Raw genomic sequence first — 23,239 nt, forward strand, 5'->3', positions numbered from 1 at the left:
CGGATGACCACATAAGTCTAGCCAACTGCCGGAATTTCCTGTCCAATCTGGACAGGATTTTCAGGTTCATTTATGTAACAAAAGACACATTCGGTTTTTTTTAGCTCTCTGGAAAGACTCTTAAAGACTTATTAAGCCAGAAAAAAAACAAAACAAGGAAACAATTCACTATTGGCAGAAGAAACGGTAACAGTATAATTAAAGGAACACAAGCTCATTCTTTATGGTCCTACACATTCAAGTGTCAAGATGGAGCACTTGGCTCACACTGCTTAAGTTCTTTATGACACCTGGCAAGAAGAGGTTCCTTGAACTGCAGCACATATTACACTCAAGCACTTCCTATAGCCTTAGCTGGTTATGTGTAACTTAAAAATGAACCAGACACCAGATATATTTTAGCATGTTAAGATTACACTGTTGCTTCACAAAAAAAAATAAAAATGAAAGCCCAGCAAATAAAAACACAATCTTTATCCAGTGCCCCACTGCCCACACGGCCAATCTTTCCTCTCTGTCGATCACAAAGAATCTTTTGCATTGTGAATATGGGACACTGGCCCCCAATGGGCACTGTGGTTCCTCGCAACTGTCCCTATAATTTTACTGTGTTCTGTAGTAGTTTAAGGATTGGGAGTGGAAACTACAAAGTGCAGAGGGGGGGGGGGGGGGGGTTTAGGCAAAGGGCATTCCCGAAGGGGTAGCCCATGAAGTATCAGATATAGAAGATTCGGTAGGCCAGCGGTCCCCAACCTTTTTGGTACCAGGGACTGGTTTCAAGGCAGCCAATGTTCCCAGAGACCGGCAGAAGTATGTTGGTGGACGGCTCGGGGGATAGGATATTCACAGAGTCTGTCTTCAGCCCACCTTCACACTGCAACCCCCCCCCCCCCCCCCTTACAGCACAGTCCCTCCCAGTGTCCACAGTCCCCTTTACATCATAGTTCCCCCATTAAAGCAGTCCACAGTGTCCTCAGTTCCCCTTCACAGCACATCCCCCCTTTACAGTGCAGTCCCCTTTACATCACAGTACCAATAATGTAACAGGGACTGCTCTGTAAAAGGGCACTGTAATCCAAACCAAAGGAGGGCTGTGATGTAAAGGGGAACTAAGGACACTGTGGAACTGCACTGTAATGAATACAGTGCCCCTTTACAGTACAGTCCCCTTTATATTGCAGTGACCCTAGCAATCACAGCCTCAAAATCACAGTGCCCCTGCAATGCAGTCTACCCCCCCCCCCTTCTCTCTAACATCATACTTCTGCATTCCAATCTCTGCCTCCTCTGCACAGGACTCCTACCTTTGGCAGGGCAGAGGCTGTTATCAGTCCATGTGCACTCTCCCGTCTCCTCCGCCCAGCTGATGATGTCAACCTATCCAGTGCTGTATCTTGGCCTAGGCCAACAAGGCCCAGGCCTAGGCCAACAAGGCCCAGGCCTAGGGCAGCACTTTGTGGGGGGGGGGGGCAGCAAAAAATGTGGACTTGTGTTTGCTGCCACTGATTATTTCACTTATTTGTATAAGGACTATGGACTTTCTATGTATTATACAAAAAAGTAACATAATCCTAGGATTACAATCAGTGGCAGCAAACACAAGTTCAAATATCTTAAAAGAACTGATGGGGCTGCACTGATATGGCAGCACTGATATGCTGCACTAAGGGTCGCTAATATGCTGCACTGATGGCCACTAATGAGTTGCCAATGGTGGGTACTGATAAACTGCACTGATAGGCACTAATGAGGCTGCATTGATGAGGCTGCACTGATGGGCACGAGGTGGCACTGATACGCTTCACTGATGGGGCTGGACTGATATATTGCACTGATGGGCACTAATAGGCTGCACTGAGGGGCACTGATATGATGCACTGATAGGCTGTACTGGTGGCCACTGATGGGGATGCACTGATGGCCACTGATGAGGCTGTACTGATATGCTGCACTGATGGGCTCTGATAAACTGTGGTTGTGGTTTGTGATTAACAAATGGCAGGGGGGGTCATAAACAGGAAGGAGTGTGGCCTTTACGGGTGGGTCATATTTCAATTAGGGGGTGCACAAGTTTAGTCAGGCCTAGGGCAGCACAAAACCTAAATACACCACTGAACCTATCAGCAGGGCAGGGGGCGGGAGGAGTGCTGTATTCCGATCTGCAGCACCTCCTGCCCCCTGCCCTGCCGGGGCAGGCAGATAGAGGAGCCAGGAGAGGACACATGGGCATGGACGCACAGCAGGAGGTGAGCGAGGACTGCAGTCTGTAATAGCTCTGCACAGATCACAGTCGCTGCTCACCTCCTGCTGTGCGGCCTGGTCATCAACAGGCCATGGACCGTATTCCATATTCATTAATGAATGAAAACGAAATGAGAGTCCCAATCAAAAAGCCAGAGTGATCTATGCATTTGTATAGATATTAGTCTCATGCAAGATAAGTTTAAATGCATGCAACAAGCCATCAGAACTATGGAATAAATGAAATCTTGAAAAGATGAGCACACCCTCAACTGGCTCAGTAGTCTTGCTGTTCAGGAAGGTCACCAGTGTATCTACAGACCACCAATTTACAAATTTTATGTCAAAAAGGAAAGGTTCCTACACAGTCTCTGGTGAAGCAGATTGTTTCACATAGAGAAAAGAGTTAAACAGCATGCGCAGCAGAAAGGCCTTTGCAGCCGTACAAGCGATAAAAGACCCAAGGCCTGGAATAGTAGGCTAATCCTCCAGATGCAGGTTAATATGCACTGCAATATTTGAAACAGCTCCCTGTAAATCTAGTTACCCGCAGGAGACTATGGTGCCTCTCTTCAGGAGACAAGACTGTTGAAATTCTGAAAATGAGTCAGAGATTTTACCACAGTTCCAGTGGTCAGATAGGGCCACAAACCTAGTTTGATTTAAGGGCTCAGGATGGTCAGAAGGAGTCTGCGGGTGATGGAGCTGGGGCATTTAGGCTCGGTTCACACTGATGCGATGCGGGAAGGCTGCGAATTCGCAGCCTGTTCCCGCATCGCACACGCACCCCCGGCAGTTCACACTGTCATATGCGATCCGCTGGGGGTGTCAATGTATTCTTAACGACACCCCCAGTTTGATCGCATATCGCAGTGCGATCGTGCAGTTCGCACAGGATCGGATCGCACAAGTGTGAACCGCTGTGCGATCCGATCCTGATGCGGCAGCAAAAATGCCTCCTGTGCGTGTTTGCTGCGGGTGCGATGCGAATTTAGCCATACAAACTGTATGGCTAAACTCGCACCGCACAGCTGATCGCATGTCATGTCGGAGCAGTGCGCTCCGACATGACATGCGAACCCCGCACACGCAGTAGTGTGAACCGGGGCTTAGAGTCCCTGCAGGCAGATTGCTTCAGTAGCTGAGCAGTACAAAGTCCAGAGTGAGCACAGAGGTCCCTGTAGAAATATGGTAATCCTCAACCTCATCTAACAGTGTTGAGAAAGAATTTAATGAAGATGACCCTATAACAATAAGGGTCCCGTGTTCCTGATTAAAGGCATCGGGTATTTCTGGGGATACCAAGGAAACACCCCCTTCAACCTTATCCCCCAACCAAATCAGAACCGGAGGAGTTGGGAAATCTGAAAAGGTGCTCAACAGTTCACACACTGAGGTAGCTTCCCAACTAAAATGGCCTTATAAAGTAAATCTGTATTATTTTTTTTAAACTTGACAATGTGTATCTTTAGGGACAGGGTGGTCACATTGGGGGTTATGCCATGATTCTGGACCCCAAAAGCGCTCTGTGGCTAACATAGTACACTCTGATCTGGAAAGTGCCACGAGGTCAGGCTAGCCTTGCATACACAGTCCAGCAGGTCCAGGTAAGGCCTCCAAAGCTAGATTGAGAAAACACCAATCCAGATAGCTGCTTTATAAACATTCCACTTAAGTGTCGGCAAAGAATCTTGACTGAAGTCCATGAAGAAAAGATTCTATAAAGCAAGGAAGGCTAGCAAAAAAAAAACCCTAAAAAAAAAACCCTAAAAAAAAAAACAGACTTTCTTCAACAGAGCTTAAGAAAAGGCATCCATCCAAACTAGGACACTAGAAAAAAAAACTGAGGCATGCTGGGTAGAGTAGAGGTCATACGGGAGCTGGCTTAAAATCAATGATTACCGCGGGAGCTGTTCATTACTACAAGTGCATTAAACTAGTACCAGTTCTCTGCCAGCCTACTAGAGGGCCTAATTGTTCCCATTAATGATTTATAAACCATCAACATATTGCACATACCAGCATTGTACAATACTAAACAAAAGGTTCAAATCAAAAATTTTAGAGAAGCAATTAAAGACCATGGCACAGGAGGTGAAGAGTGCCCACATTTACAATCTCTGTTTGTTAGCTGATGTCTCATTTCCATGCTTTTGTGTTAGGTATAAGCCAAGCAAAGGCAAAGAGATGCTTCTTGCCCAGCCAGGTCCTGCACAGTGTAGAACCAAGCTGGCTATGACTACGGCATCACGGCTGAAATGTGTAAGCATGCAAGCCACCGTTAGTCTGAGCACTGGTTTCCCAGTTTCTTCACTGGATCCCAAAATAAGCATTGCCTGTTTATGTATATGCAAGCTGTCTTTGGCACCTTCAATTAAGCTGCCAGAGGACCTTGCCCTGGTGTTCTATCAGAATGCTGCTATCCATTAGATTGTGCAACGAAAGTGACATTCGGAACAAAAACACTTACTGCACATGCGCGACGACGGGTAGCAGTAATCTGATAGAAGACCCATGCAGATATCTTACTACACCCAGCTACGTCTTTCATTTCAGAGTAATTTTAGCAATAAAGTGAGCGGATATAAATAAATATACTATATTGATCTGTGACTTGTTTGGATGTAACATTATGAAAGCATAAACTGTTCGCGATGAGCAGTGTGGGGTGTACCAACATGGCTTCTGCCACCTTGCTACTGCTGCCGTCCAGCTTTCCTAAAAAATGTAACATGAAAACAGCATCACAGATGTCAACATACAATATTTATAGATGCCGTATTTTATCTTCTGAGGAGGATATGATCACCACTAAGCATTCATTATTGCACACAAAGATTATCCAAGTTATTTAGGGCCCTTTCACACCATGTTATTGCTTTAACACACTGAGTGATGCAGTGCAGTTCACACACACCCTCGCATTGTGCACACTTTATAATGAGGCAGCATGCGGTTGTTTCCATAGAGCTAAAAACAACTTTGTGTTCTAGCACACAGAGGGGCCCATTTATACCTGAGAGGTTCATTGCTGTGCGTCTATCACAATGAGGTGCATTACATTTTAAGGTGGCTTGTTCATTTGAATGGGCTGCCTAATGCTCCACAACAGACCTACAACAGTACCTGCTGCATTTTTAGTAACACAGCAAACCACAACATAGATGATCCTGAAGTCACTTTGCTGTTAACATTCCAGCTGCAGGCATGTTGTCCTTGGGTCAGTCGCCTCGCAATGTAATCCACGCTTTGCAATGAAGCCCTACAGAACTATTTTCAAAGCGCTAAAATCAGCTTTTTTGTTCCAGCACACAGAGAACATTCCACAGAGTTACTACTGCTGACGCACTTCACTCACTAGTGGCATTTAACTGTAATGGTTCTAGGATTTAGTCATTTCTGTCTATGCCCAGGTGTTCTAAGATGGACACCTGCAGATGGATCTTTGCAGATGGATCTGATACTTGATGTGTGGCTGACACTGTGCCGGGGTTCTATCAGAATGCTCTACCCATCAGGTTGTGCAAGGGAAGTGACGCTCGGACCAAAAAACACCTCCTGCGCATCCGTGATACGTTTCACACGCTTCATGATCTGACGGGTAGTGGTAATGTGATGGAACACCCATGCGGACATCTTACTACACCCAGCTGTGTCTTGAATTCTTAGTATTTTTAGCAATAAATTGAGCATCTATAAATATTGTATGTTGACATCTGTGATGCTGTTTTCATGTTACATTTTTAGGAAAGCTGGACGGCAGCAGTAGCAAGGTGGCAGAGGCCATGTTGGTACACCCCACACTGCTCATCGCGAACAGTTTATGCTTTCATAATGTTACATCCAAACAAGTCACAGATCAATATAGTATATTTATTTATATCCGCTCACTTTATTGCTAAAAATACTAAGAATTCAAGACACAGCTGGGTGTAGTAAGATGTCCCCATGGGTGTTCCATCACATTACCGCTACCCGTCAGATCATGAAGCGTGTGAAACGTATCACAGATGCGCAGGAGGTGTTTTTTGGTCCGAGCGTCACTTATCTTGCACAACCTGATGGGTAGCAGCATTCTGATAGAACCCCGGCACAGAGTGTCAGCCAGACATCAAGTATCAGATCCATCTGCAAAGATCCATCTGCAGGTGTCCATCTTAGAACACCTGGGCATAGACAGAAATGACTAAATCCTAGAACCATTACAGTTAAATGCCACTAGTGAGTGAAGCGCGTCAGCAGTAGTAACTCTGTGGAATGTTCTCTGTGTGCTGGAACAAAAAAGCTGATTTTAGCGCTTTGAAAATAGTTCTGTAGGGCTTCATTGCAAAGCGTGGATTACATTGGGAGGCGACTGACCCAAGGACAACATGCCTGCAGCTGGAATGTTTACAGCAAAGTGACTTCAGGATCATCTATGTTGTGGTTTGCTGTGTTACTAAAAATGCAGCAGGTACTGTTTTAGGTCTGTTGTGGAGCATTAGGCAGCCCATTCAAATGAACAAGCCACCTTAAAATGCAATGCACCTCAGTGCGATAGACGCACAGCAATGAACCTCTCAGGTATAAATGGGCCCCTCTGTGTGCTAGAACACAAAGTTGTTTTTAGCTCTATGCAAACAGCCGCGTGCGGCCTCATTATAAAGTGTGCACAATGCAAAGGTGTGTGTGTGTGAACTGCACTGCAACACTCAGTGTGTTAAAGCAATTACATGGTGTGAAAGGGCCCTAAATAACTTGGATAATCTTTGTGTGCAATAATGAATGCTTAGTGGTGATCATATCCTCCTCATAAGATAAGATACAGCTCCATTACTGCAATCAACATTCAAAAAGAAAAACATTGCTTGAGGATAAGAGCTCCTTGGGGCAACTGGAAAAGTCTACCAATCCATAACCACAAACCTAGTCAATATCCTTCACCAGCAGAAGACTAAAGAGGTCATATATGGTGCCGAGGTACCCCACTGACTCCCCAATTATCTGAGCTGCCAAAAGGCAGTGGGCATCTACATAAAATCTTCCCCTATGGTTTGCTGATATCCCCCCTTGGAATATGATTCAATGATGTGTGATTTGTCTCCTGTACTTCCACAAAAAACTTGGGGTATTTACCCAGATACCCAGAGAGCCCCCCTCAGATGACCTATTAATATAACCATCATTTAAATACAATGATTTAATGTATGGTAAAGCTTTGAATGATCTGTATATTGTATGGTCTGTTCATTTTTGCTTTTTGATTCGTTAATTCACAGTGTTTACCTATGCGGTATCTACAATTATCTCCTAAAGAAGCAGACTGGGGGAAGCAGACAGCAAGCAATCCGTGCAGGTACAGTTCACAAGGGTACCCGATTGCCAGACCCATATGCATTTATCCAATCTGACCAGACCTTAATCTAAATTTTAGAACAGTTCCAACTTTCATAAGTCATGCTATTACTTTTGATACAGTAAAATTGCATTTACTGCCCAGTTACCCACCGTTGGTGGAGCAGGCTGTTTCCATTTATTAAGAATTCCACTCTCTGCATAATATAGAGCAAAGAATAGAAAAGGTTTCTGATGTCTAGTAGCTACAACATCCTCCATACTTCCCAACAGTGCTAATGCAGGGTTCTGTCTTAGGGCCCAATCACCAAAGCTATTTAAAGCATTAATCACCGCTGCCTAATAAGGTTGAATAGTGGGGCATGGCCATACCATGTGAAAAAAAATGTACCAGGGGAGGACTGGCAGCGTGCACAAAGGGGGCTAACCTCAGGGTAAATGGGAGCTAATCTCTGTGGGGTGTAATAGGCCCTGTGTAGGAATTTTAGGTGTATGAAACGGTCTTTAACAGAAATCATGGTAAAATAATAAGTATCCGCACAGTCCTCCCAGTCTTCCTCAGTTAAATCTGGAATGTCAACTTTCCATTTATCATGCGTCTTGGTCAAGTTAGGAGTGTGTGCTGCCGCCAAGTGTAGATAGAGAGAAGACAAGGGCTTCTCCAGTACCCTAGACGTCAGCAAATACTGCACCGAATCTGGCTGAAGGGCCACCGGGTCCGGGAATTGAGCCTGTACCGCATGCCGAACCTGTAGGTATCCAAAATACATGGCTGCCGGAAGAGCAAACTTTTCTCTCAACTCTAAATAGGAAAATCTACCTTCTGTAAAGGTATGTTTCAGAGATGCAATCCCTTTAAGGGCCCAAACCTGGGGCTTCTGTATGCACAAAAGATGCTGATTACCCCACAGGGGTATATGGGGGGGGGGGGGGAAACTGCTGCTCCCTAACCTACTGCCACACATTGTCGTACACATAGGGACCGTAAGTAAGGGATGAGCTCTAGACCCTCTGTATACCAGGTTGGTCAAGACTGCACAAGATCCCACAATTGCGGCCTCCGACGTTACTGCTGAGTTGTGCCTGGAAAGACTAAACCACCAGCGGACAGTCACCAGTAATGCCGCAAAGTAATAAAGCTGAAAATTCGGCAGCGCCACTCCTCCATGAGACAGAGGGAGCTGGAGAGTTTTTTTTGCCAATCTTGGGGTTTTTCCCACCCAAATAAAAGACCCAAAGAGGCTGTCTAATTTAGAAATGGTTACCTTAGGGATAGAGATTGGAGCATTCCTGAAAAAGGAATAAAAACTTGGGCAGGTAGACCATTTTTAATAGATTTACTCTCCTACAGGTGACAAACACAGAGCCTTCCAAGACTGACATTTCTTAGCGAATTGGGCCATTAGGGGAGTAAGATTATCCTCGAAATAGGACATAAAACATTGCTTAATGAATATAGGATAGGAATATTAAGGGTGACCAGAATGAATGAATGAGTTTCAGAACAAATACAAAGAAACAGAACAGGAAGAACTAAAAACTATTGTGTGAAGAGAGGAAATGGAGGCCCAGCAGAGGAAACAAAGATATACAAGTGCCTTGAAAAAGTATCTATACCCCTTAAAACTTTCCGTTCTAGGTTGGTAGCAGAAACGTATACTACAGATTCCTCAATGTACCTCTACTACCATTTTCTCTTTTTTTTAGTTTTTATTAATAAAATAAAATGTCAACAAAAACCCATTTGATCAAACAAAAATACATTTATGTTTTTGGCTGTAACATGACAAAATGTAGAAAATTGCAAGGGGTATGAATAGTTTAAGGCACTGTAAGTGGCAAGAAATTTTTAAAAACTTGGCCTGTCTGGGTGATCATCCAACAGTTCGGTTCGAATTTGATTTTCCCGAATGCAATCCAGCAGACCTGTAGCAATTACCCTACAGAGTAGTGCAAAGCATGGTGGTAGGTGCTTGTGTTAATTCTGCACCTGAACGAGAGGACCTAGGGATCCATAAATAGTAACCCGCAGCCTAGTTTTTTTCCATTGTTCCCCTGGGTGGTTCTTACGTAACCTATATGTGTATATCGAGAGCATGTGTGGAATTCCAGATGACTTAGCAAAAATCATATTTTGTCCTGCAGCGTGACACAGTTTCGGCATTTCACCTACTTCTCAAACACACACACACCCCACATCACATGCAGTTATGAAGCAACTTCACTTATGCAGAAAGTCAACAAATGCATTTCACGTAATATAATCATTTAGGTATTTGAAAGCAACTGCAGACAAGCACAATCAAGTACCTAGTAAAGCTGTCCTGTAGATAGTTCAAAGAGTAACTGAATTCAAAAATTAAAGCGGAGTTCCACCCAGTGAACGTTTTTTTTAATAAAAATACCCCCGGGACAGTCAGGGCTAGTGCATTCCACAATGGCTAGCCTCTGATCTGTCCCGGGTTGCACTTACCTGAAAGAAGAAATACTTACCTTGAAAATGTATTGTCCAGCGCTGCCATCTCAGGTGTGGGCAGCTTGAAGCCAGCACGATCCTCTTCTGTGTCCTCTTCCGTCTTCTTCGGTCCCACGATGCACTGCACCGGCCCCGCCGTCACTTCCGGTGCGACAGCGTCATCCCTGCACAGCTTCTGGGCATGCCCAGAAGCTGTTTAGCAAGGTATGACGGCGCCTGCACCGGAACTGACGTCAGGGCCGGTGCAGGCGCATTGATTCAGCTCCCAGGAATCATTGCAAAGCCAGGAAGTGACGAATCGCCGTGGCTGCCGATGGGAGGAAGAGGAAATAAGGTAAGTATATTTTCTTCTAAACGAGGTAAGTAAAAAAAAAAAAAAAAAAATTGCGATTATCCATTTGTTTTTCAGGTGACCCGGAGCGAGAAGATGGAGGTAAGTATAATTTTAGGGTGGAACTCCACTTTAACCACTTGACCTTCAGAAGATTTACCCCCCTTCATGACCAGGCCATTTTTTGCGATACGGCACTGCGTTACTTTAACTGACAATTGGGCAGTCGTGCGATATTGTAGCCATATAAAATAGGTTATTTTTTCCACACAAATAGTTTTCTTTTGGTGGTATTTGATCCTGATCACCACTGAGTTTTTTTTGCGCTATAAATAAAAAAAGACCGACAATTTAAAAAAAAAAAAAAAAAAAAAACCATATTTTTTACTTTCAGCTACAAAACACATCCAATAAAAAAAATGTAAAAAATCGAATTTCTTCATATTTTAGGCCAATATGTATTCTGCTACAGGTTTTAAAACTCTCAATAAACATATATTGATTGGTTTACACGAACGTTATAGCGTCTACAAAATATGGGCTATATTTATGGACTTTTTTTTTTTTTTATATACTAGTAATGGCGGCGATCAGCAACTTCTAGCAGAACTGCAATATTGTGACAGACTATTGGACAATAACTGAAACTTCTGACACTTTGCGGAAACCAGTGACACTAATACAGCGATCAGTTCTGAAAAATTGGATTTTTGAGTTACTGTAAAATCCATTTCTCTGAAGTTCATTGATGGACTCAGCACCTGATCTTCATGACCATTGGGTTATACTGCCCCCTACAGGAGTAGGACACTAGGCAGAAAAATAATCTGGCTACGCCTTTAGGCAGTCCCAGGGGGTATTCTTCCTCTCTCTGCTATAGTTACTCCATCAATGATCATCAGAGAAATGGATTTTATGGCAAGTCAAAAATCCCATTTTCTCTTTCGTTTATTGACGGACACAGCTCCTGATCTTCATGACCATCGGGACGTCTCAAAGCAGTGTTAAATATAAGGGGTGGAAAAACATTAGAAATTAAACATTAGACATTAAAAAATCCCAAGGCTAACCATACCCAACCAGGCAAAAGGAGCTCAACCAAAAAACAACCAGAGCCCACCTGAAAAAAAAAAAAACACACCCTCAAAGAGGACAAGGTCCTCTAAACAGCAGCCTGAAAAACCTTGCGCCCAAAATAAGCATCCGCACATGCCAATACATCCACTTTATAGGACTTTGTGAAAGTGTGCACTGAACCACCTTATCTCTGTGAATCCCCAAGTAGGGTGAACGACAGGATAACAGCGCCAGCTCCGACACCCTGCGTGCAGAGGTGATAGCCACCAAAAAAGTCACCTTCTAGGACAGCGTAAGCAGGGAAATCAGGACCGAAAGCACCAAATGGAGACCCCAAGGCGTCAACCGAGCCCGCACTGGAGGAACCAAATGTCGGACCCCCCGAAGAAAGGTACGCACCAGACCATTGGAAAAAGATTGCAAAAGCCAACATCTGGCCCTTGATGGTACTCAAGGCCAAATCCAGTTCAAAAGCCACCAGGATAATCTGCACTCCACGTGCGGCAATCAGGAAGTGAAAAGAGAGTCAAACACAAGGGGATGAGAAGGGGCTCCCACCGCCAAAATCACCGCCCACATGGCTCCACTGTCAAAATGGCCACTGTGCATAGAAACATAGAGGCTATAGCAAAATGGCGGCACCACAAGGCTCCCTGTGACCTAGGAGGGATCCCTAGGCCTCAAGGACAGGCCCAGGCAGGACGGGGGGCCCTGGCAGGATCCCCCACCAGGTACAACCCTCCCTCCTGCACAGCTGATCACCCAGTCTTCATCGGCGCACCCCCAATCGCCAGCATAGTGCCCTGAACCCACCCTAGGAGGTGGACCAGACCACCCACACAGTTCCAGCATAAGTGGAGCTGGGTAGGATGGAGGGACAGATGAAGGATGATGCCCGATGGGAAGGAGGGGAACCCAGGGGTCCAAACGACCCAAGGAGGGGCCCACGTCCAGCCCAAAACCCTATGGGGACGGGGAGGGGGGGGGGGACAGCAACTCACCATACCAGGAACCAAGCGGGCACCACTCCAGACAGAACCTCCTCTCCATCGAAATGAGAGGGCTGTCGGCCCGGGGGAACGATGTCGCATCGTTCCCCCGGGCCGAGACCCAGTTGCATGGGACCTCGCAAAGAGTTTACCTTGCAGGCCAGCCCCCGTCCGGTGGGGCTATGACGTGGCAGACCTAACGCGAAGCTGAGGTCTGCACGTGCTCGCTAGCCAGACTGGGGTGACAACTGGATCTAGATTATCCAGCCTGTCGCCCAGTCCGGCAGTTGATTGTAGCGCTCACAGTAAAAATATCAGGAGAAAAATCTCTATCTAAAAAGAAAAAATTGCCATGACCAGAGATCCCAGCAAGGAACTAGGTCCTTACTCCTGACTAGGCAAAAAAAAACTGAGTAACTATAGCAGAGAGAGGGAGTATATCCCCTGGGACTGTCCACAGGCGTAGCCAGATTCTTTTTCTGCCTAGTGTCCTACTCCTGTAGAGGGCAGTATAACCCAATGGTCATAAAGATCAGGAGCGGTGTCTGTCAATAACGAAAGAGAAATATGCACTGTCACTGTACTAATGACACTGGCTGGGAAGGGGTTAAACATCTAGGGCGATCAAAAGGTTAAATGTGTGCCTAGCCAGTGTTTGTGTGTACACATTGTGCTGCTTTCACTAGGGGGGAAGAGATTAATTTTAGTCTTTGCTTTGCAACCCGTCCGAACAAAGATGAGCCTTGTTTATATAGGCATATCTCAGTTCAATGTGCTTTACTATCGATCATCGGGTGCCGAAGGACATGGAGTCCCTGGGACCCGCAGATCAGCTTCTGCTGTGAATTATCACAGCAGAAATGTCCCACGCGCACCCCCTGCAGGCGGAAGAGGAGGATCACGTATATATACACATGATCCTGCGCACAGCTGCCACCCTGTAGCAGTAAAAGTCTATAGGGCGGTCAGCAAGTGGTTAAAAAAAAATATTTTCTGTGTTACAATGATCATCTAGAAATGTTAACTGTGCCCAGAAAGTACCTGGAAAATGTACCTTTTGTATGAAATTCCTCCTGAAAATAGTGCACGTTCCGATATGTTATTGTGCCTACAGCCTCATTGCTGTGTATGGGCAGTGTGAGATATAAGGCACTGCTGTCTCAGGAGATTTAGAGTGAGATTAATGAGGTCGCTACTGTGCTGCTCACCGTTCTCCATGCTGGAAACAATGACACAAGAAGGAAAAGCCCTGCTTCTACCAAGATGGATGCTTCAACACCGACAAAGCAGAACAAGGCATCATTAAAGCAGATCTTTCCCTCAACAGGGTGTTGATGTTGCCTCCCCTCTAGCCCGTCCCTGTGCAAATTTAGCTTTTTTTTTTTTTTAAATGAAAACCCTCTGGCCTTCTCCCCCATGCACAAAATGAGCCTAGGCGAATCACATGCACTTTGCCTGCTGTGCTTTCTAGGATATGTACGACACATATCCCAGGAGCAAAGTCTTTCATTGAGAAAGGATAATAGGGCCAGGCAGTACCTCAACGGGAAGTCGCCGGCTAAACCCAAGGCAGCTTCTTGAGGTTGTCACTGAAGGAAATGGCGGCACGGGACAGAATGGGGGGCAGAAAAGAAGCGTATCTCAGCAGGACAATGCTGAATCTGCTGGACAGGCGAGTACCTTAGATGTGACCCGCAACCAGGTTAGCAGGGGTTGAAAAAGAAAGGGGGAGGGGGGGTGGAGATCTGCTTAAGGCTCCGTTCACATCTAGGCGTTTTGGGGCGTTTTTCTGCTCTAGGATCAGCTCTCAAAACGCCCAACAAGACAAATCCTATTCATTTCAATGGCCCCTGTTCACATCTGAGCGTTTTGACGCTGTATACAAAACGCCCAACGCTCAAAAAAGTACATGAGCTTCTTTTTGGGCAGATTACAGGCGTTTTCCATTGATCTCTATTCAATCTAAAAACGCCTGCACAAAAATCGCGGTAAAAATCGCGGTAAAAAACGCCACAAAAATCGCGGTAAAAAACGCGCGAAAAACGCTACGCTCAGGTGTGAATGTAGCCTTAATTTGCAAAGATCAGCTGCAGGGAGCTTATTGCTGCTGAATAATCCTTTGTTCTCAGCCTACCCATTTACTGATGCAGTTTGTAGAATTCTCTTTATCGGTGGTAAAATCAATAAATCCACTTACTTTACCTTAATCTGAGTTCTATTTAATCCACTAAAGCCAAATTCCAAAGAGCTTCTCACACACCAAATGGGTGGGTCAGCTTCCTTTCCCTGTCACTAAAGTATTACAAACCTAATTTAACCCCTAAGCCTTTTTCTGACATTTGTTGCTTAAAATCAGTATTTTTTGATTGAAAATGACTTAGAACCCCCAAACATTATATATATCTTTTTAACAGAGACCTTAGAGAATAAAACGGCGATTGTTGCAATATTTTATGTCACACGGTATGTTACACCGAGTAAATAGATACCCAACATGTCATGCTTTAAAATTGCACACACTCGTGGAAGGCGACAAACTTCGGTACCTAAAAATCTTCATATGCGACGCTTTAAAAGATATTAACGGTTACCTGTTTAGAGTTATAGAGGAGGTCTTGTGCTGGAATTATTGCTCTCACTCCAACAATCTTGGCGATACCTCACATGTGTGATTTGAACAGCGTTTTCATATACGGACGCGACTTAAGTATGCGTTCGGTTCTGTGCACAGAGGAACGGGGCGCTTAAAATATTTTTTTTTTTCCTATTTTATTTTTTTTTATTTTTAAACTATTCTTTTCTTTTTTAAAAAAAAAAAAACTTTTTGGTCACAAGGAACGAACACCCCAAATCCCTCCTCTGCACTTCAAAGCATTCAAAACGCCAAGTTTGGCTGTTTTGAATGCTGTCATTTTTTTTTTAATCCGCCACCTTTAAGGCTTCAGTACCCGGAAGTGGTGTCATGACATCGCTTCTGGGTTTTTACAAATCAGAGACCTGATCAGAGCCAAATGCAGCTTTGTCCGGGTCTTCCACCAGCCGGTGGGTGTATCGGCTGGTCGCTCAGGTCCCCCAGTGGGACAGGAGACACGGGCAAGCCGCGGAAGGTGGGGGAGGGGGGTTTGTCCCCTCGCGCTCCTTGTAATGACAGCCGAGTGGCTGTTGAGCCGCATCAGTTGTCATTACAAGAAAGCCGACTGTCGGCTCTAAACATCAGTACAGAGGTGATGCCTCCAGCTGCAGGCATCACCCCGGTACAACCCAGTAAAACCGAGGCCACATATTTGCGTTCTGTCAGCGCTAAGGGGATAAACTTTTAAAGTGTTACTAAACCCACAACAGTGTGTATGCAGTAAAGCATGCTTGTTATACTCACTGTGAAACCTAAGGAGTTAATCCTCCACATTGTGTAAAAAGGCTGTTTTATCCCCTCTTCTCTGCTCCTCCCCTTTTTCTATTGTCCCCAAGCCATCTCATGATAGAACAGAGGCTTGGGGAAAAGCTGCACATGCTCATGTATGTATGTACTGATAGAGAGTTTTTTCTTGGGAGAGTGCATGTAATCAGCACAGGGCCAATCAGCACTGTCCAGACAGAGGGTCAGGGGTGCTGGAGCCGTCTAGGACCGTCATAGCAGAATGAACACCCCTACAAGCTTTAAGCAGACACTAAAGAAGTCACAATATTGCTCTAGCTGCTGATGAGAAAAGGTATTTAGCAGTTTATATTTAATAAAACTATTGCATTTCCATGTTCTGTGTACTGTGTGAGACCAGATATAGTGAATGCAGGCTCCTGGGTTTAGTAACAACTAAAGGCTGGTTTGAATGAAATTGGTGTCCACAAGAAACCTCTCACTTTATTATTTTTTGAGAAAGACAGCAAAGTGTGCGCAGAGGGTGTGTTTTGGAATGGCTCTTGAACTTTAACAGGCAAGTTATTATTACATCATTACTAGCGACAAATGGACCCTAACTTTGTGACACAGCTGCTAATACAAAGGGCAACTTAATATTATACTATTATATTTTACTGACATGTAACTATACAATCCACACAGATATGGACATCACTTACTGTTACTTAACTATACATGATGTCTTGTGTACCAATTTGCTTGCCCACCTCCACTGTTCGCATTTAAAAAAGAACTCCCCCTCCATTTATTTCTTTTTTTATTCCCTGCTTCCCTTATGCTGAGTCCTGCACATTTCAGATACTTACCCACCCAGTGGATCCAGCATTGTCCAGCTGGGATCCACTTCTCTGTAGTCACTGATCAGGTCTGGTGCCATCATGTTTTCCTGTGACATCATCAGGACGCCACCGCCTCCCGATGACATGCCACTAGGTGTTACATGCTTCTTAGGGACAGGTGTTAGAGCCAGGATGCATCTGTGTGTCCAGGGTTGCTCATCTATCCCTAACTGCATGTACCTGCCATATGAACTAACTGAGCCTCAAAGTCTTTTGAAGCACCAGGTAACCCCTATTTTGCTTTTGAAAATTCTGATTTGCCCAAATGTCACCTCATCACTTCACTGCCATCAACTAGCATCTCTTCCAAATAGATTGAAAGTTTCTATGGCCAAACCATAATAATATTGTCTCAGCTCATATTTATTTATTCTTTAAGGTTCTGTGGTTTGTTGGTGCTATACAGATCTACAAAATATAATTACCCGCCATGGTAGCATCCTTCAGGAATTTGTAGCTGGTCTCAAAGGTCATCTGCTGGAAAGGGGAGGAGCTTGACTGCATGCCGTAGCGATTTAGGGGACGATACGTTCCTTCAAAGCACATGTAATCTGCCACAAGGGAGAGGTGACGAGGGTCCACCTCAATACCTAGACAGAACAAAAAAAAAAACAGATAACAGATGGGTAAGAATGCGGGAAAACAAGGTTGCATTAAAAGGAGTTGTAAAGTCAGAACGTTTTTTTTTTTTAATCTTAATGCATTCTATGCATTAAGATAAAAAGCCTTCTGTGTGTAGCAGCCGCACCCCCCCCCCCCCCCCCCAGTGCTTACCTGAGCCCCAGTGTGTCAGCTGCTCAGAAATCCCCTCCTCATTGGCTGAAACAGCAGCGTGGTGCACAGCAGCACCCCTAATACTTACCTGAGCCCCTTTTCTATTCAGCAATGTCCACGAGTCCCTCGGCCGGTCCAGGACTCTCCCTCCTCTCCCCACTGGCTCCCGCTGCTGTCAAATTCAGTTAGCCAATCAGGAGAGAGAGAGGGGGTGGGCCGAACAGCAGCTCTGTGTCTGAATGGACACATGGAGCTGCAGCTCGGCTCAGGTGCCCCCATAGCAAGTTCCTTGCTGTGAGGGCACTTGACAGGAGGAAGGGGCCAGGAGCAGCGAAGAGGGACCCAAGAAGAGGAGGATCCAGGCTGCTCTGTGCAAAACCAACTGCACAGAGGAAGTATAACGTGTTTGTTAAAAAAAAAAAGAAAGAACCAGCAGCCAATTGTTTACTCAATTTGTAGTATGCAAGAAAGAAAATGGGAACCTGGTTGCCAAGGAAAGAACGGTCACACTTGCCCAAAGCAAATTGGCTTACCAAGATCATATTTACTTACCATAAACAGCAAACACGTCTTTAATTTCTTTTTCGACTACCCTCAAAGCAGCCTCTATGCCGTATGTATTTGCCATTGCATGAATGTCATTTGAATACAACCGTTTCAGGTCTAGTATCTGAAAAGGAAAAAAAAAAAAGAAATTAGCTCCATGTAACTTCCAAGACAACAAGCAACACATTAGGGAACTAAAGTGGGAGTAATATGCATATCAACCAACTGAATTTTAGTTTTCACTTTATCTAACAGTAACAAATTAAAGGAGTATTCTGATTGGATGTTATAAACATCAAAGGCATTTTCTTTTTTTTTTTTTTATAAACCTAAAATGTTATTTGGTGGCAAAAAATAAAAAAAAAAAAAAGTAAAATTTTAGTCTTTTGAAAAAAATATATTTGGGGTGGTGCAAAGAACACAGCAAATTCAAAATGTTGACTACATAATGATCAACTGATTTCAAGGAATGTTCAACACCGAGGTTAGTAGCTGCAATTTGAGATCCGGTCACTTAACCACTTGCCTACTGTGCACTTAAACCCCCTTCCCATCCAGGCCAATTATCAGCTTTCAGCGCTGTCACACTTTGAATGACAATTGCGTGGTCATGCTACACTGTACCCATATGACATTTTTATCATTTTTTTCACACAAATAGAGCTTTCTTTTGGTGGTATTTAATCACCTCTGGGTTTTTTATTTTTTACAAAAAAAAAAAGAATAAAGACAGAAAATTTTGAAAAAAAAAAAAAGTTTTTCTTATTTTCTGCGAGTAAATTTTGAAAATAATTTTTTCTCCTTCACTGATGTGCGCTGATGAGGCGGCACTGATAGGCTGCACTGATGGGCACTGATGTGGTGACACTTATGGGCACTGATGAGGAGGTACTAATATGCCGCACTGATGAGCACTGATAGGCGGCATTGATAGGCGGCACTGATAGGCGGCACTGATGAGCACTGATAGGCGGCACTGATGAGCACTGATAGGCGGCACTGATGAGCACTGATAGGCGGCATTGCTGGGCACTGAGAGGTGGCACTGCTGGGCACTGAGAGGTGGCACTGCTGGGCACTGAGAGGCGGCACTGACGGGCGGCACTGATAGGCGGCACTGATGGGCACTGGCGGATGGCATTGGACACTGACGGGTGGCACTGATGAGCGGCACTGTTGGGCAGAACCATCAGTGCCCATAGTGCTGCCAGTCAGTGCTCATCAGTGCCTAGATGAGCAGGCACTGATGGGCACTGACTGGCAGCACTATGGGCACTGATTGTGGGCATTGATGGGGGGCACTGTGGGCACTGATGGGGGGGCACTGTGTGTATGTTTTTACCTTTAGTAATCAGAGCACTGGTGATCAGTGCCCTGATTACATTCCTGTGTGTCCCCGGCGCTGTGAGGCTCCCCCTCCTTCCTCACACTGCAGGCTCTGTGTGAGGAAGGAGCGCCGGCGATGAGAGGATCTCATATGTTTACATATGAGATCATCGCTCATTGGACGGCCCGATCACGTGGTGAATGGCCGCTGTGATTGGCCATTCACCACGATCTGTGACACGGCCGACACAGATTTCCCCCGATGCGCGCTTGCGAGAGCGCGCGGGGGGCGTGTCTCTGGGAGGCCGTTTAAAAACGGCCTCCCGAAAATTCAAGTCCGCGCTGCAGCCGTATATAGGCTGTAGCGCGGATGGGGGGAGGTTAAAGGTCTTTCTTGTACAGTAACTTTGGCACAACTAGATTGTTCAGAGATCTAACATCAATAACAAACTGAGATCCCACGGAGGCAATGGAGAGCGCACAGGTGGAGCAAAGTGGCAAACCCCCTGAACAAAGGTGCGAACCAAGGAATGCGTAGCCAAAGGACGTTGAAAGAAAATCACAAAGGCTGAAACCTGGCCCTTGATGGTATCCAAGGCCAGGCACTGTTCAAAATTTCCACCCCTGGAATATCCACAGCAGAGAGCTGGAACCAAACGTTTCGCCCACCTTGAAATGCCGGCTACTTCCCGAGCCACTAGGACACTTTTTGTGCCCCCTTGGTGATTGACATATGCCAAGGCCTTGGCATTGTCCAATTAGATCCTTACCGGACATCGCTGAAGACGAACCCTCCAATGGGCCAGACAAAGTCTAATCGTCTTAAGTTTAAGTACATTGATCGGTAGTCTGGATTCCTCCAGAGTATAAACCCCCTGAGCACATTCCGTGCCCAAGACAACCCCCCAGACAGGCTGGCATCCGTGGTGACCACTGTCCAGTACAGGGGAAGAAAGGATTTTCCCTGTCAAAGAGCCGGAGAGCGAAGCAAACCCTCTCGTACCCCGGCTCAGCAGAATCAGATTGTATAGAGACTGGATTCACTTGGCAAGAATCTATCTGCAGAGGTCTCATGTGGAACTGGGCAAACAAAACCGCCATGAAGGTAGACACCATCAGGTCCAGCACCCGCATGCAAGTCCTGAGAGACGATCGACTGCTGGACAACAGAAGTCGAATGGCATCCTGGAGCTTCTCAGCGGAAGAAACAGTCTGGCTGAGGCCGATTCCAGAGTCAGACCCAGATAGTCCAACTTGGTGGATGGAACCAGAGCATACTTCTGGAAATTCAACGTCCAACCAAACTCCTGCAGAATCCACACAGTGATGTATAGGTTGTCCTTTAGAGCAGTCCGAGATTCTGCTCGCAGAAGAAGATTGTCCACGTCCAGGTACCCCAGTACCGCAATCCCCCACTGTTGCAACAATGCTAACATTGTGAATACCCGAGAAACAGAGGTGAGACCAAAGGGTAACACCACAAATTGATAATGCTCCTTGCCCATCGCAAAGCGGAGGAAGCGCTGATGCCCAACATATATCAGGATATGGAGGTAAGAGTCCTTGATATTGATAAAGGCCAGAAGATCCCCTTGATGAAGGGATGCCACTACAGTACGAATGGACTCCATCCGGAACGTCTGTACCCGCACAAAGGGCTTTGAGGTTCAGGATTGGACAAAACTTTGCCTTCCTTCCAGAGGAACTGTAAACAGGTTTGAATAAAAACCCTGAAAATGTTCTGAGTTTGGAACCGGTACAATTATCCCTTGTAGTAGCAAATCTTGTACGGTCCCCGAAGAGACCACGCAGGCGGTCTGGGAACAAAGGCAGGTTGCAAGGAAATACCTCTCTGGATGAGACCAAATCAGCTCGTAGACCCACCTGTTTTGAATCAGGGAGGTCCACGGGTCCAGAAAAAAAAAAAAACGAAGACATCCCCCCACCCCAGATACCGGTGAGGGCGCCACTTTAGGCCGAAGAGGGCTTGTCTGCAGGTCTGGAAGGACATGCTCTTGGCTTACCAGGCCAGGTCCTCTGGAGACGGTCCTAATGGATTTGGATCCTTTGTCTTGAGACCCTGGGGGGGGGGGGGGGGGGGGCGAAAAAGCCGCTTATGAGCCGAGAAAAAGGACCACATCTGCGACAAGATTTCTTGCCCCTGGGAGCCTGTGGGAGGAGAGTACTCTTCTATCCTGTGACTCTCTTAATGATTTCATCCAGGGAAGACCCAAACAGGCAATCCCCCATAAAGGAGAGATCCGATGAGGTCTTCTTGGAAGCTTGGTCTGCAGACCAGCATTTCAGCCATATCATGCGCCGAAGGACCACTGCTGTCAAGGACCACCTAGAAACTAAGGGAGCCGCATTCAGAGAGGCATGACGGATAAAATGGTAACCCCTGGACCAACTGGTCTGCCCACACCGTCAAGGTCTGGGACACCAAGGCGATGGTGAACTCCGGCCATAGTAAACATGTGCCGGACCAAGGTGTCCGTTTTTTTTATCAAAAGGGTCCTTAAAAGCTGGAGAATCCTCCACTGGAATTACAGTGGATTTGTTCAACCTGGAAACCTGAGAATCCACTACAGGTGGGACCGTCCACTTTTTTAAACAGGGACTCCTCAAAGGGGTACCTTCTAGCGAAATGCTTAGGTACATCCACATCCTGTTTAGGGCAATCCCACTGACTCACGACAATTTTGTCAAAATAGACGGGAAAAGGAAAAACCTTTACCACTTGAGGATTTTCGGGTACCAAAGGTGACCGGCGCCTCCGATGCAGCCGCACCTGCATCCTCCATTTTTAAAAAATTTCCCACACTGATACAATCAGTGCATCCACCAGGGCTTTTTCATGCGCAGCTGCAGTAGAAGAGGGATCATCCTCACTATCAGAGCACTCAGGGTGCGTGGACGCAGACCCAGCAGGGTGACTCCCATCTGTGGCGGCCAGATCAGACTCAGAATCTGAGGAGACAGAGGCAGGTGAAGGAGGTGGACGCTTTTTGCTGGTCCATTTTTGCAAGACCATATCAACCTTGGACTCGAAGGACTCCAGAGCCACCGCCATTGCAGACAGGGTGACTGGGATCCAGAAGGGCCCGTCGCCTCTGAGGTTACAGGGTGAAATTTGCTCCAGGGACTCCATGTTAACCATGGAATCACACAGGCAAAGTGAGAAAAAAACACTGCCAAGTGACCCCCCGCCGTCATGCTAGCGGCACCACAGGTCCGAACACAACTTAACCGCTGCTATAGCGGAGAGAGGGAGAGCCCCAAGGCACCCACAGGAACTCACCACCCCTGGTTATCACAGAGCAGAGCTTTGGATGCTGTACACCATGGGGCAATCAGAGAGAAAGAGGAAGTCCAGGAGTCAGCACTAGTGGTGCACCGCTACATCACCGCCCACAAGGCTCCAAAAACATGGCAGCCACTCTAATAGGAAACCACAAGAAAATGGCCCCCGGACTACACAAACATGGCCACCCATATTACAGCCAACCATCCGCAAAAAAAATGGCGGCTCCACACCGCTCCCAGGACCCACATGAAACCCTGGGAAAAGGTTTTTCAGTAAAGGGGGGCCCTTCCAGGAGCCCCCACCAGGACAACTCCCCCTAAAAATAATGCACGATCTGCCGCCGCCGGCGCCCCCATCGCCCGCTCGACTTACCTAAAAGGTTAACCTTAACAGGTATGGTCACCCCCGGGGAGGGGGGTAAGGAGGGGGAGCTAGGTGTGGGTAGATGGGGGATGGTCCACAAGGGACCCTGACATTTGGGAGGGGACGCTGTGTTGGAGAGGGGGGGGGACACAGGGGTCTGACCGTCCCAGGGAGGAGCCCACGTCCACCCCAAAAGGCCACCAGGGAAGGGGGGACAT

General features: G+C 46.2%; 1 protein-coding gene across 1 annotated transcript in view; it reads right to left on the bottom strand.

Annotated features, from left to right (window-relative positions):
- The window catches only part of POLR1A (RNA polymerase I subunit A), a 257,236-nt gene that overhangs the window by 25,947 nt on the left and 208,050 nt on the right, over positions 1–23,239 (bottom strand). Inside the window, exons 32-33 of the mRNA XM_082267319.1 lie at positions 18,032–18,149; positions 17,131–17,295 (exon numbers count right to left, since the gene is read on the bottom strand). Coding sequence (XP_082123445.1) covers positions 17,131–17,295; positions 18,032–18,149 — 283 coding nt within the window. The remainder of the gene's footprint in view (positions 1–17,130; positions 17,296–18,031; positions 18,150–23,239) is intronic.

This window comes from Pelophylax lessonae, assembly GCF_965119305.1.
Source record: "Pelophylax lessonae genome assembly, chromosome: 1".
Classification (NCBI taxonomy): domain Eukaryota; kingdom Metazoa; phylum Chordata; class Amphibia; order Anura; family Ranidae; genus Pelophylax; species Pelophylax lessonae.